This window comes from Oryctolagus cuniculus, chromosome 7, assembly GCF_051225735.1.
Source record: "Oryctolagus cuniculus isolate XC-2025 breed Fujian yellow rabbit chromosome 7, ASM5122573v1, whole genome shotgun sequence".
In the NCBI taxonomy this organism is placed as follows: domain Eukaryota; kingdom Metazoa; phylum Chordata; class Mammalia; order Lagomorpha; family Leporidae; genus Oryctolagus; species Oryctolagus cuniculus.
In genome coordinates this window covers 47,594,245-47,607,741 of record NC_142873.1, presented here as the reverse complement: position 1 = coordinate 47,607,741, position 13,497 = coordinate 47,594,245, and the positions used below count along the sequence as shown (strand labels likewise).

Genomic DNA, 13,497 nt, shown 5'->3' with positions numbered 1-13,497 from the left:
TGGGGTCTTAGTGTCTTTTTACAGCTGTAATCAGGCCCTTCCCTCTGATACTTGTTTCAGCCTCCTAAGGCTTCGTCTTGCTTCTTCCCTATTGTCACCTGTCGATTCCTGTTAGGAATAAGGAATAGCAAGCGTCTGTCTCCATATCCTTCCTTAGCCTTTAAGAACCCTCTTTGCAACATACTGCTATCTCCCCAGTTTTGCTTATGCTTGAACAGTAGGCACAAGATTGTCTTACAACAAAAATGATTTCAACTAAAATGGTTTCCACTGTTGCTTTTTCCTTAAAAACAAAAAGGGGGCTGCCATTGTGACATAGTGGTTAAGCTGCTGCTTAAGATGCCAGCATCCCATGGGGCCGGCACTGTGGCATGGCAGGCAAATCCACTGCCTGCAGTGCTGTCATCCCATATGGGCACTGGTTTGAGTCCCGGCTGCTCCACTTCCAATCCAGCTCTCTGCTATGGCCTGGGAAAGCAGTGGAAGATGGCCCAAGTCCTTGGGCCCCTGCACCCACGTGGGAGACCTGGAGGAAGCTCCTGGCTCCTGGCATCAGATTGGCCCAGCTCTGGCCATTGTGGCTATTTGGGAGCAAACCTATAGATGAAAGACCTCTCTCTCTCTCTCCTCTCTGCTCTGCCTCTCTGTAACTCTGCCTTTCAAATAAATAAATCTGAAAAAAACAAAAAGGCAGGGGCCAGCATTGTGGCACAGCAGGTTAGGCCACTGCCTGTGATGCCAGCATCCCATGTCAGAGCACGGATTCAAGTCCCAGCTGCTCTACTTCCAGCTTTGTGCTAATGTGCCTGGGAAAGCAACGAAGAAGTGCTTGGGCTTCTCCGGTTCCTGCCTGGGTCTGGCCCAGCCCCAGCTGTTGTAACCATTTGGGGATTTGGGGAGTGAACCAGCAGATGGAAGATTTCTTTCTGTCTCTCCCTCTCTCTCTGTCACTCTACATTTCTAATAAGTAAAAAAAAAAAAAAAAAAATCAGGAAGGCCAAAAGGAGAACAAAGTGCCTTTATAAACCCACCCATGACTGCCACCCTAGGAAACGCACTCTCCTCCCCAGAGCCCGCCCCCACGCAGGAGGCAGGGTTTTTCTTTTGGGCAAACCTGCTCCTTGGGAAGGGAGGTGGCAAAACCTGTTTAAAGAAGAGGTTACCTCCCTCCCACGCCTCCCGCCTTGGAGCAAGGACAACAACAAGCGCAGGAGAAAGGGGGTGAAGAAGGGTTGGGGGTGGGATGAGCAGCTCCCCGGCCGCTGCGTTTCAAGAAGGAAGACTTGAAGATGGGAACCACACAAGAGGCCGGAAGAAAGACGCCGGATCTGGGGTGAGTGGAGACCTGGGCTCGCTTGATTCGAAGCAGGGAGTGACGAGTCTTGAGGGACTTTCCCCGTCTCCAGCTCTTAGCAGGTCAGAGCTCACCAGCTGCTAGAGGAAATGAGACTGAAAGAATTAATTTGCTGAGAAAGGATGGGGTTGGCTTTAGGTAGGAAATGTCAGTATGATGTGGGTTCCAGGTAATTCCCTGGTCTCAAGAAACCACAGGCTCTTTGGCACAGTAGTTAAGCTGCCACTTGGGTGCCTGCATCCCATGAGGAGGGCCTGGCTTGGAGTCCCAGCTCCAGCTCAGCCTCCGGCTCTAGTTTCCTGCTAATGCACACCCTGAGGAAGCAGCGGTGATGGCTCAAGGACTCGGGTCCCTGTCACTCAGGTGGGAGACCCACATGGAGCTCTGGACTCCAGGCTTCTGCCTGGCCTGGCCCTGGCTGTTGTGGGTATTTGGGGAGAGAGGCAGCAAATGAGAGATCTCTTGTCTGTCTCTTTGCCTTTCAAATTCATTTTACATATATATATGTATATATATATAAAAAATATATATGTATATGTATATTCGTATATACATATATATGAGGTTCCTATATTTTGCATCTGATAAATCTGTCCATGTTCATTTTTTTCTTTTTTTTTTTTGTTGTCTTTCTTTTTTTTTTTTGTTTTTTGTTTTTAATGTTCATTTTTTTTTTAAGTTTTTTTATTTATTTGAAAGGCAGAGCTACATAGAAAGAGACTGAGAGAGAGATCTTCCATCCACTGGTTCACTCCCCAAATGTCCACATGGGGCTGTGCCAGGCTAAAGCCAGAAGCTTCATCTGGGTCTCCCCCTATGGGTGCCCAGGCACTTGGGCCATCTTCCACTGAATTTCCCAGGTATAATAGCGCAGAAGTGGACTGGAAGTAGAGCAGCCAGGTCTTGAACCGGTGCCCATATGGGATGCCAGTGTCACAGGCGGCACTCTACACGTTGCGCCAAACTCCCATCCCGTCTTTACTTTCTAACTGCTGCCTCCAGAATGGCCATTAGGAAAGCTAACCCAGAACTGAGTTCAGGCCCAGGTTTTCCTTCCCAGCAAATCTCTCCCTCTCTCTTTACCTCCTATCTCATCTCTCCACCTCAGCCATGATGTCCCCTGGCCACCCCCCAGCAGTGAGAAAAGGCAGGCCTGACTAAATGCCACCTCTCTGGCTCTGCCGGGTAATACCTGGGCGCGTCTGCCTGGGTTCCAGCCAGTTGCAATGTGGGACATCTCTCATCCCTATTTGGTAAGCGGAGCCAAGGGCTGCAGTGGTAAATATGCTGATGAGCGTTCCTCTGCTCCTAAACCCAGCAGTGCTTACCTGCTTCTGCCAGGAGTGGCAGGGCGAGAAACGCCTGTAGAGGAGACGAGATCTGAGCACGTTTTAAAGCGGGAATTCTGCCTTCATTACTGCTCATTCCAGCGTCTCCTGCTGGCTGTCCAGTTCCCTTAGGTCACTGCCTAGGTTGTCTCATGATTGTCTTTTCATCCGGGGATGATCTTAGGGTCAGGAAGGATGCAGAAGCAGAACCAGGAGCAGCCCTGAGACTTGGGGAACTGGAGCTGAAGGAAGAATGGCAGGATGAAGAATTCCCTAGGTGAGGAGGCTGGGAGGAGGGAGGGATGGCCACAGAGGGCAGCAGGAATGGTGGATTAGGACTTGCAGGGAAGAGGTGCAAAAAAAGAAAGCCAAGGGGCCAGAGTTTGTGCAGCTGTTAAGTCGCTGCTTCAAACGCCCTCGTCAAACACTGGGAGTGTCTGGTTGAGTACTGGCTGCTGCCCTGTCATCCAGCTCTCTACTACTGTGTACCCTGGGAGGCAGCAGATGATGGCTCAAGTACTTGGGTCCCTGCCACCCACATGGGAGATCTGAAATGAATTCCAGGCTCCTGTCCTCAACCTGGCTCAGCTCTGGCTGTTGTAGGTATTTGGGCAGTGGATGAAAGATCTCTCTCTCTCTCTCTCTGTCTCTCTACCTTTCAAACAAAACAAAAGTAAAATTATGAAGAGGAAGCAGAGGTGATAAAAATGACAAGAACTGGAAAATTGATACCTGGTGATGCCTTAACTGATATCTATCCCCCTTTTGCTTTGTCTTTTTAAAAAATAGGTGCCTGATTTGTTGTTTTACATTTTAAGGATTTATTTGTTTATTTGAAAGAGCTACAGAGAGAGAGAGAGGGAGATACAGAGAGAGAAAGAGACATATTCCATCCACTAGTTCAATCCCCAGATGGCCACAATGGCCAGAGCTGGGCCAGGCTGAAGCCAGGAGCCAGGAATTTTATCTGGGTTTCCCATGTGAGTGGCAGGGGCCTAAGCACTTGGCCCATCTTCCACTGCTTTTCCTAAGCACGTTAGCAGGAAGCTGGATCAGAAGTGGAGCAGCCAGGACTTGAACCAGCGCCCAGATGGGATGCCAGTGTTGCAGGGGGTAGCTTTACCCCCTACGCCACAGTGCAGGCCCCCGTGCCCCCTTTCCATCTTTTCTCCTCTAGATTGCTTCCTGAGGAGGTTGGCCTTTCTGAAGCTCCTGAAGACCTTAAAGGAGACTCCCAGGCAGGTAGGTAAGCTAGAAAGTCGGCCATCCCCTTACGCACCCATTTCCTCTTTCATCGAAGTTCCTCCTTGAAACTCAATCCAAGTTTCAGGGTTGGTTGCTTTGTTTTCCCTTCCTCCAACCCAGGTACCCCCAGCACCCTGGCTCTGTGTGGCCAGCGCCCCATGAGGAAGCGTCTTTCTGCCCCAGAGTTGCAGCTGAATCTGACCCAGGAGCCCGGAGGCAGTGCGGCTTCCCCTGGCCACTCTGCACCGTCCTCTCCCGACGGCAGTTCTGATCTGGAGCTAGAAGGGCTGGAAACACCTTCAGACTCGGAGCAGCTGGACAGCGGCCATGAATTTGAATGGGAAGGTGGGAAACAAACCAGGGACAAAGGTGGTAGAGGCAGAGGTGAGCGTGAGGCTCAGGGTGGACATACAAGGACTGAAGTTAGAACTAATACATGGATAAGAAAAAACAGGAAAAAAAAAAAAAAAAGAACTAATACATGGGACCGAAAGGTAAGGCCAGCAAAACTAGTTTCCTCACAATGGAAAAGTAGAGCTTATATTCTTATTTTATGTAAAAGGCTGACAGAGATCAATTATCTTCTGGTTCACTTCCCAAATATCTGCAACAGCCAGGGCTGGGCCAGGTCGAAGCCAGGAGCCAAGAACTCCATCCGGGTCTCCCATGTGGGTGGAAGGGATCCAAGTACTTGAGCCATCATCTGCTGCCTACCAGGATGCACACTGACAGGAAGCTGGACCTGAACCAGGGTAGCCAGGAGTTGAAGCAGGCATTCCGATGGGGGTGCAGTATCCAGGCAGCAACTTAACCACCACACCGCACGCCTGCCTACATAGAGCTGATAGATCCAATGGGAGGGCAGCCAGGAGAGGAGGGGAGTCCTTTGCTGATTAAGGGAAACGTGACTGACTGCCTGTTAGATGCTACCATTGAGCTAGGACAGGAATTACAATGATAAATAGGACAGGCCCTACCCTCAGGGAATTTTCTGTTTAGTAGAAAATACTTAAAAGGTACTTCAAAACGTTCATGGGAAAAGCAATTAAAAGTCAAACTTTTTTTTTTTAAGATTTATTCATTTATTTGAAAGGTGGAATTAGAAAGAGAGGGAGAGGCAGAGAGAGAGAGAGATCTTCCACTGGTTGGTTTAATCCCCAAATGGCCAAAATGGCAGGAGCTGGGCCAGTCTCAAGGTAGGAACCAAGAGCTTCTTCCAGGTCTCCCACAGGGGTGCGCCCAAGCACTTGGGCCATCTTCCACTGATTTTCCCAGGCCATAGCAGGCAGCTGGATTGGACGTGGAGCATCTGGGTCTTAAACTGGCACCCACATGGGATGCTGCCGTTGCTATGCTACAACACTGGTCCCCTGTGTTATTTATTTTTTAAATTTTATTTAGTTATTTATTTTTATTTGAAAGGTTGAGAGATAAGGCCAGCATTGTGGTATAATGGCTTAAGCTGCTGGCTGTGACATTGGCATTATATTCGGGCACTGGTTTGAGTCCCAGCTGCTCCACTTCTGACCCAGTTCCCTGCTGATGCACTTGAGAAAGCAGTGGAGGATGGCCCAGGTGGTTGGGCCCCTGCACCCACGTGGGAGACTTGGATGAAGCTCCTGCTTCCTGGCTTCAGCCTGGCCCAATTCTGGCAGATGTGGCCTTTTGGGGAGTGAACCAGCAGATGGAGGTTCTCTCTCTCTCTCTGTAACTCTATCTTTCAAATAAATAAAATAAATCTTTACCTGCTAGGCCACAGCACCAGCTCCTAAAATAAATCTTCAAAAGAAAAGAAAGAGAGGCCAGTGCTGTGGCCTAGTGGGTAAAGCCACCTCCTGCAGTGCCAGCATCCCATATGGATGCCAGCTCAAGACCTGGCTGCTCCACTTCCGATCCAGCTCTCTGCTGTGGCCCGGGAGGGCAGTGGAAAATGGCCCAAGTCCTTGGGCCCCTGTACCCATGGGGGAGACCCAGAAGAAGCTCCTGGCTCCTGGCTTTGGATCGGCGCAGCTCTGGCCATTGCTGCCATCTGGGGAGTGAACCAATGGATAGAAGACACTATCTCTCTCTCTCCCTTTCTCTTTCTTTCTGCCTCAGCCTCTCTGTAACTCTGTGTTTCAAATAAAATAAATAAATCTTGAAAAAGAGAAAGAAAGAGAGACTGCAACAGCCAGAGCTGGGCCAGGCTGAAGCCAGGAGCCTGGAACTCAGTCCTTAAGTTTCACACAGGGTGGTAGGGATCCGAGTGCCTGCTGCCTCCCAGAGTGTGCCTCAGCAGGCGGTGAGAGTCAGAGGTGGAGCCGGGACTCAAGCCCAGACACTCTGATAAGGGATGCAGGGGTCCTGGCTGTTTAACCCCTGCACCCGACTGCCTCCCCCCACCATAGGTTGGAAGTACATCACAAATAACTGCCGGCAGAGGTCATAGTCTCCAATGCATAGGCTCCAGTGCAGGTGGACAGAAGGAAGAGGTCAGTCTGTCTGATTTAGGAAAGACTTCGGCCGGCGCCGCAGCTCACTAGGCTAATCCTCTGCCTTGCGGCGCTGGCACACCGGGTTCTAGTCCCGGTTGGGGCGCCGGATTCTGTCCCGGTTGCCCCTCTTCCAGGCCAGCTCTCTGCTGTGGCCAAGGAGTGCAGTGGAGGATGGCCCAGGTGCTTGGGCCCTGCACCCCATGGGAGACCAGGAGAAGCACCTGGCTCCTGCCTTCGGATCAGTGCAGTGCAGATCGTGGCGGCCTTTGGAGGGTGAACCAACGGCAAAGGAAGACCTTTCTCTCTCTGTCTCTCTCACTGTCCACTCTGCCTGTCAAAAAAAATAAAAAATAAAATAAAATAAAAAAAAAGGAAAGACTTCACAGACTTCTGGGCTGGGTGTAGGAGACAGAAGCTGACGTCTGTCACTTAGTTGGAGGAAGAGCATTCTAGGTTAAAGAAACAGCTCTAGTATTAGCATAGCATGATGGGGAATTCGAAGTAGGACACATGTCCATTTAGACCAGAAGGCCAGCAGGGGGGGCACCAGCATTGTGGCACAGTGGGTTAAACTTCTCTGCCTGCAGTGCCGCCATCCCATATGGGTGCTGGTTTGAGTCCCAGCTGTTCCCCTTCCAGTCCAGCTCTCTGCTATGGCCTGGGAAAGCAGTAGAAGATGGCCCAAGTGTTTAGGCCCCTGCATCCGCATGGGAGACCCGGAAGAAGCTCCTGGCTCCTGGCTTCGGATCGGCCCAGCTCCAGCCATTGCAGCCACTTGGGGAATGAACCAGCAGATGGAAGACTCTCTCTCTCTCTCTGTAATTCTACCTCTCAAATAAATAAATCCTAAAATTAATTAATTAATTAATTCTGCCTGTGATGCTGGCATCCCAAATGTGCACTAGTCGGATTCCCGGCTGCTCTACTTCCAACCCAGCTCTCTGTTAATGCACCTGGGAAGATAGTGGAACATGGACTACCTGCCTGGGCCCCTGCCACCATGTGGAAGCTCCAGACTCCTGGCTTTGGCCTGGCCCAGTCCCGGCCATTGCAGCCATTTGGGGAGTGAACCAGTGGATGGAAGACCTCTCTCTCTCTCTTTCTCTCTGTAACTCTGCCTTTCAAAAAAATAAATAAGTTCCCCCCGACCTTTTTTTTCCTTAAAGAAGGGCAGCAGGTGAGGAGGAAATATGAAAAGATAGTGCAGTGGTCTAGTCACGGAGGCCCTTGCTGCTACACTAAGGAATTTAGATTTTATCTTGTAAGCAATGAGGAGTCTCAGAAAGATTTTAATCATGGAATTAACATGATCAAGTTTAATGACTGAAAAGACTAGAAATGGTCAAAATATCCATGAGTAAAATAATGTTTACTACAGGGCATTAACACTATGGAATTATTTTTAAAGATTTATTTATTTACTTGAGAGCCAGAGTCAGAGAGAGAGAAGAGAGAGAGATGTGTCTTCCATCCACTGGGTCACTCCCCAAATGGCTGCAATGGCTGGAGAGCTGGGCCAATCCAAAGCCAGGAGCCAGGATCTTCTAGGTCTCCCACATGGGTGCAGGAACCCAAGGACTTGGGCCGTCTTTCTGCTGTTTTCCCAGGTGCATAAGCAGAGAGTTGGATCAGAATTGGATCAGCTGAGACTTGAACCAGTTCCGATATGGGATGCTAGTGCTACAGGCAGAGGCTAAACCTACTACGCCACAGTGGCAGCACTAAAACTATAGAATACTAGGAGCCGGTGCTGTGGCATGGCAGGTTGAGCCACAGTTCTGTGATGCTGATGTTCCATTTGAGTGCCACGCACGTGGACTCCTGCCAGCCACGTGAGAGATGTAGTGGAGGTCCTGGCTCCTGCCTTTGTCGTGGCCTGGCCCAGCCCCAGCCATTGCAGCCATTTGGGGATTGAACCAGAGGACGGAAGACCTCTCTGTTTTTGTCTCTTTTTCTCTGTAACTCTGCCTTTCAAATAAGTAGAATAAATATTTTTTTAAAAAAGTATAGAACATTAAATACTATACAACTATGAAGAAGGAGAGATCATGTAGAATGGCAGATACAGTGTACTATCATTTGAGTATAAAGAAGTAGAAAAAAGAGAACTTGCTCTGTGGTCTTTAGAGTAGATTGAAGGAAAAGAGACCAGAGGCAGGGAGAGCAGGTAGGAGGCTAGTACCAAGCACAAGTGAGCCAGAACGGTGATAGTGGCAAGGCTAATAAAGGGGCGTAATGGAGGTGGATGGAAGAGGATGTGGGGTCCAGCTGGTTTGAGGGCAGACAGAGAAGAAGGAATGTCAGAACAGTGTTCTCTCACACCCGGCTAGATGGATGGGCTTGTTCGTCAAGAAAGGAAACAAGGGAGGGGCTGGCATTGGGGCGCAGTGGGTTAAGCTGCTGGCCACCCATACGGGCAATCTGTTTGAATCCTGACTGCTCCACTTCTTATCCAGCTCCTGCTAATGCACCTGGAAAAGCAGCAGAAGTGCTTAGGCCCTTGCACCCATGTGGGAGACCTGGATGGAGCTCCTGGCTCCTGGCTTTGGTTTAGCACAGCCCTGGCCGTCATGGCCATTTGGGGAGTGAACCATCAGATGGAAGATCTATCTCTCGGTCTCTCCTTCTCTCTCCCTGTAACTCTGCCTTTCAAATAAATAAATAAATCTTAAAACAAAAGAGAGAGAGAGAAAGGAAACCAGGGAGAGGAAGAAGAGGATGATTTTGGATCTGGGACCTGACAGGGACACATAAAGGAGGGAAGTGCACTCCAGGCAGTCAGAGATATGAATCTGGAGTTAGGAGAGAAGTTTGGGTTAGAGAGGCAGATCCGGGAGTCCTCAGCTTTCTGACAGTAACTGAACCCGGGGACTAGATACGCTCGCCCAGGGGAAAGCATGTACAGAAACTGAATCCAGAAAAAGAAAAAGCCAGGTGCTGGTGAGAGCCACGGACCTGCCGTGGTGCAGGGACCCTGAGGCCATTGTCTAGTGCAAAGGAGAGGATCAGGAGGCGCAGGAGAGAACCCAGGAGGATGGTGGTAGTGGGGTGAGTGGACAAACTGAGGTTAAAGGGACGGAAACAACTGAGGGCCAGGCGATTCAGTAACAGACTCCAGGCATCTGGGAACTTGACAAGATACTGAAGGTGAGAATCGTCCTGCTGATCCCTCCACATCGCTCTTTCAGATGAGCTGCCCCGGGCAGAGGGTCTGGCGGCCAGTGAGGCTGCGGAAAGGCTGGGCCGGGGTTGCGTGTGGGACGTGGCTGGAGAAGACGGGCATCGCTGGAGGGTGTTCCGAACAGGACAGCGGGAGCAGCGAGTGGACATGACTGCCATTGAGCCCTACAAGAAAGTCCTGTCTCATGGAGGTAATGGCTAGTGTAGATGGAGGGGTAAAAACAGTGACTTCTGGAATAAACAGACCAAGCTGGAGACTCGGTCATTGGGTTCAAAACTCCTTCCTGTAACCTGTACAGCCCCTCAGAGGTACTGTCTTGCCAACACATACTTCTCTTCGCCAGGTTACCATGGTGATGGACTCAATGCTGTCATACTCTTTGCTTCCTGTTATCTACCCAGAGGCAGCATTCCCAACTATGCCTATGTCATGGAACACTTGTTTAGGTGAGGTGGAAGGCCTGAGGGGCTACAGAGGGTATTATGGGAGGAAAAGAAAAAAAAGTCCCCTTCCAACAACTGTACTGATTTCGGAGTCTGCAGTAATAGTCCTCGTGCTCCCTGTGACCCACAACACAGGGCTCCCCTGTAATTCTGTCCCCCAGGTATATGGTGGGGACCCTGGAGCTGCTGGTGGCTGAAAACTACCTGCTGGTTCACTTGAGCGGCGGCACAAGCAGGGCCCAGGTTCCACCTCTGGGCTGGATACGCCAGTGTTACCGCACTCTGGATCGGCGGTGAGACCCCAGGATGAGGGCGCCGCAGTTCTCTGTCTTTCTTCTTCTCCATCTTCTCATTCTTTCTTCTTTTTAGCTGCTTCCTCATTCCTTTGTCCCTCTCCACCCCTTTCCAAGCCCCGCCTGTCCTCACGTGGAGTTAAGGAGATCAGGTTTCAAATCTCACCTTTACCATTTACCAGCTGCATGATGGGTGCAAGCCACTTTACTTTTTGGGCCTCAGTTTCCTTATCTGCAAATAGCAACAGTCGTCTCTTTGCCGTTGGGCACTTGTGAAAGTGGAGTTAACGCGGAGGCACATTCTGGCATGCGGAAGGCAGTCTGCCTCCTCTCCCATCTTGCCCTGTATTTCATTTCCACAGCTGCACTGTCTTCTTCGCCTTCCTCTTTTTAAATAATGCAACTTAATTTAAGGACAACACTTGACTTAATAAGGACCTTCTTTAGGTTTTCTTTCTTTCTTTCTTTCTTTCTTTTTTTTTTTTTTTTGTTGTTGTTGTTGTTGTTGACAGGCAGAGTTAGACAGTGAGAGAGAGAGAGAGAGAGAAAGGTCTTCCTTTTTCCGTTGCTTCACCCTCCAATGGCCGCTGCGGCCAGCGGACCACGCTGATCCGAAGCCAGGAGCCAGGTGCTTCTCCTGGTCTCCCATGTGGGTGCAGGGTCCAAGCACGTGGGCCATCCTCCACTGCCTTCCCGGGCCACAGCAGAGAGCTGGACTGGAAGAGGAGCAACCGGGACAGAATCCAGCGCCCCATCCGGGATTAGAACACGGGGTGCCGGTGCCGCAGGTGGAGGATTAGCCTAGTGAGCTGTGGGGCCGGCCAACTTTTCATTTTTTTTAAAGATTTATTTATTCAGCACTATATTTAAACCTACCGATGAGAATTTTCCTCATTCTTGGTTACGCTGTAGTGCAAAAGAATTCCTGGCTCCGTCAGTTGCATAGCTGACTTGTGCCATTCTGCTGTTGCTTAATGGAGTTAAGAACGTTGGAAAAAAGAAAGATTTATTTATTTATCTGAAAGGCAGAATTACAGAGAGGCAGAGGCAGAAGCAAAAAGGGAGAGGTCTTCCATCTGCTGGTTCACTCCCCAACTGGCCACAACGACTGGAGATGCCCTGATCTGAAGCCAGGAGCCAGAAGCTTCTTCTGGGTCTCCCACACGGGTGCAGGGGCCCAAGCACTTGGGCCACCCCCCACTGCTTTCCCAGGCCACAGGAGAGAGCTGGACTGGAAGTGGAGCAGCCAGGACCGGTGCCCACGTGGGACGCCGGCGCTGCAGGCGGGGCTTTACCCCTGCATTGTCTCTTCCTTGCTGCCTGCATCCCTGCCCTACGCCTGTCCCCTTCATGTTCCCTTCTCCCCATGTCTCCCCCACCTTGCTTTTTCTTCCTGCCCCACCCTTTGTGGCCTCTGCTGATTGATGTATAACCGGTCGGTCCTGGAGGGCTGGAGAGGGGTGCACAAGGCACTGGGTGAGACGCAGTAGAGTGGTCTTGAAGGATTTCCTTAAAGCCAGGAGTGTAGACAGTGCTGGACAGGGTGGGTGAGGCTGAGGTTGCAGCTGAAGGAGCAGGGGCTTCTTGCTGCTGCCTGAGAAATCTAGAAATTAGAGAAGTGAAGGAAGTTACAAAACCAAAGGTAGCGCCTCCAGACCTTTGGGTGAGCAGGCAGACGAAGTCGGATGACCTCACCATATTCTTCAGGCTCCGGAAGAACCTGCGCGCCCTGGTGGTGGTCCACGCCACGTGGTACGTGAAGGCATTTCTGGCACTGCTTCGGCCCTTCATCAGGTACCAGCTCTGGGACAAGGGCTCCCTCCCCTTCGCTCCATTTTCAAGTAAAGATGGAGAAGGTATTGCCGCAGCCTGATTTTTCCAGCCTTAATCACTCTGCCCCTTACGGTTCCCTTCCCAGGGGTCTCAGAACCCCTCTCCTACCAGAACAAAACACCAGTGCTTTACCCTCTCTTTCAGTTCCAAGTTCACACGGAAGATCCGTTTTCTGGACAGTCTGGGAGAGCTGGCCAAACTTATCTCCCTGGATCAAGTCCACATCCCTGAAGCTGTCAGACAGTGAGTCCCAGACTCAGGGGTACGGGGACTGGGCTGGGATGTGTGAAACCAATCAATCTGGGAAATCTCAGAGACACAGAAAAAATTAAGGACGCTACTGCATTCCACAAGAACAAATCAAAGAACCTTACATAGATATGCAAGAGGTGACAAGCAATGAAATAGTCCCAGCTCAGAGGTTAGAGATGACTGAGAGCAGCAGCCCTAGAAACAAGGGAGGGCTGTGTCTGGCCGTGAATAGGAGAGCACAAGCTGTGGGGGCGAGAAGATGCTACGTGATGACTCAGCACTTGGTCTTCCAGCTTTCTGAATGGCCTGGCTTCCTTCCCCAAGCAGTGAGAGAAGCCCCAGGCCTGCTCCTGAACCACTTCTCTTTCTCTGTCTCTCCTCCTCAATCACAGGCTCGACCGGGATCTCCACGGCTCAGCAAGTGCCTAGCACCGGACTGGGTAAAGCGCTCAGAACCAAGCAAAGATGGCGATCTGCGCTGCCTGGCTCCTGAAACTTCCAAGCTATCGTGTAAATCTTGTCTCCCTCACCACTGGATCTTCTCCCCAAGGGCACGGCAGCCTCCCCTACCCCCCCCTCCAGCAGGCCTCTGAGGGTGGGAACCTGATCTGCTAGCTGACAGGGTGGAAGGCATTTAGCATGGCAAATGCAGAGCTCTGGGTTTTAAACCTGCTTTCACTACTGAACCTTGGGCAAATAATTTTCTCTTTGGGCCCTATTTTCCTGCCCTGTAAGTGTGGGAGCCCATAATGCTGCCCCCTAGGTATTCCAGCAGCCACCGGTGAGGGATGAGGGGTGAGGGGCGGCGGAAGGGCTCCACAGACCCCTGCCTGCCTGCCTGCTAGGAGCTAGCAGTCAGTTCCCTAAGCCGTGAAGACCCCCGGAAGGGGCCCTACTTTCCTCCTTCTAAGTCGTCCCTGCCGCCTGTGAGCCTGGTCAGGAGTGCTTTCAAAACCTGTATTTCCGCCCTCTCTGGTACATTCACACCTGTAGCGGTTAATAAACTGCGAAGAGAGATTTAAGTGTGCACCGAGGAAGCGAATGGCTCTCCCCGAACCCCTTACAACCCCTTACATCACAATCCGGCCTTCGGT

The 13,497-nt window shown here is 50.9% G+C and overlaps 1 protein-coding gene and 1 non-coding gene across 11 annotated transcripts; both read left to right on the top strand.

Moving 5' to 3' along the window:
* Window positions 1–1,085: 1,085 nt before the first annotated feature.
* Window positions 1,086–13,425, top strand: BNIPL (BCL2 interacting protein like). 10 transcript variants are annotated; one of them, XM_008264463.5, is made up of 10 exons: window positions 1,086–1,333; window positions 2,867–2,959; window positions 3,860–3,924; window positions 4,048–4,272; window positions 9,590–9,772; window positions 9,926–10,028; window positions 10,187–10,318; window positions 12,026–12,112; window positions 12,296–12,394; window positions 12,796–13,425. In XM_008264463.5, the coding sequence occupies exons 1-10, from the start codon at window positions 1,290–1,292 to the stop codon at window positions 12,830–12,832; spliced, it is 1,068 nt and encodes a 355-aa protein (XP_008262685.4). In that variant the 5' UTR covers window positions 1,086–1,289; the 3' UTR covers window positions 12,833–13,425. The 10 variants fall into 10 exon arrangements, with proteins under 10 accessions (XP_008262685.4, XP_017201386.4, XP_008262683.4 ...); XM_008264461.5 differs by having other exon boundaries at window positions 1,107–1,333; window positions 12,026–12,174; XM_051857318.3 differs by lacking the exon at window positions 2,867–2,959 and having other exon boundaries at window positions 1,107–1,333.
* Window positions 11,175–11,310, top strand: LOC127493842 (small nucleolar RNA SNORA46). The gene has a single exon (XR_007924380.3). It is a non-coding gene; the product is annotated as a small nucleolar RNA SNORA46 (small nucleolar RNA).
* Window positions 13,426–13,497: the final 72 nt, after the last annotated feature.

Bases quoted from the DNA above. Each gene is read 5' to 3' on its own strand.
- BNIPL (XM_008264461.5), top strand. From the start codon at position 1,290: ATGGGAACCACACAAGAGGCCGGAAGAAAGACGCCGGATCTGGG. The intron at 2,960-3,859 runs GTGAGGAGGCTG...TTTCTCCTCTAG, and splicing joins CAGGATGAAGAATTCCCTAG to ATTGCTTCCTGAGGAGGTTG. The intron at 10,319-12,025 runs GTGAGACCCCAG...CATATTCTTCAG, and splicing joins TACCGCACTCTGGATCGGCG to GCTCCGGAAGAACCTGCGCG.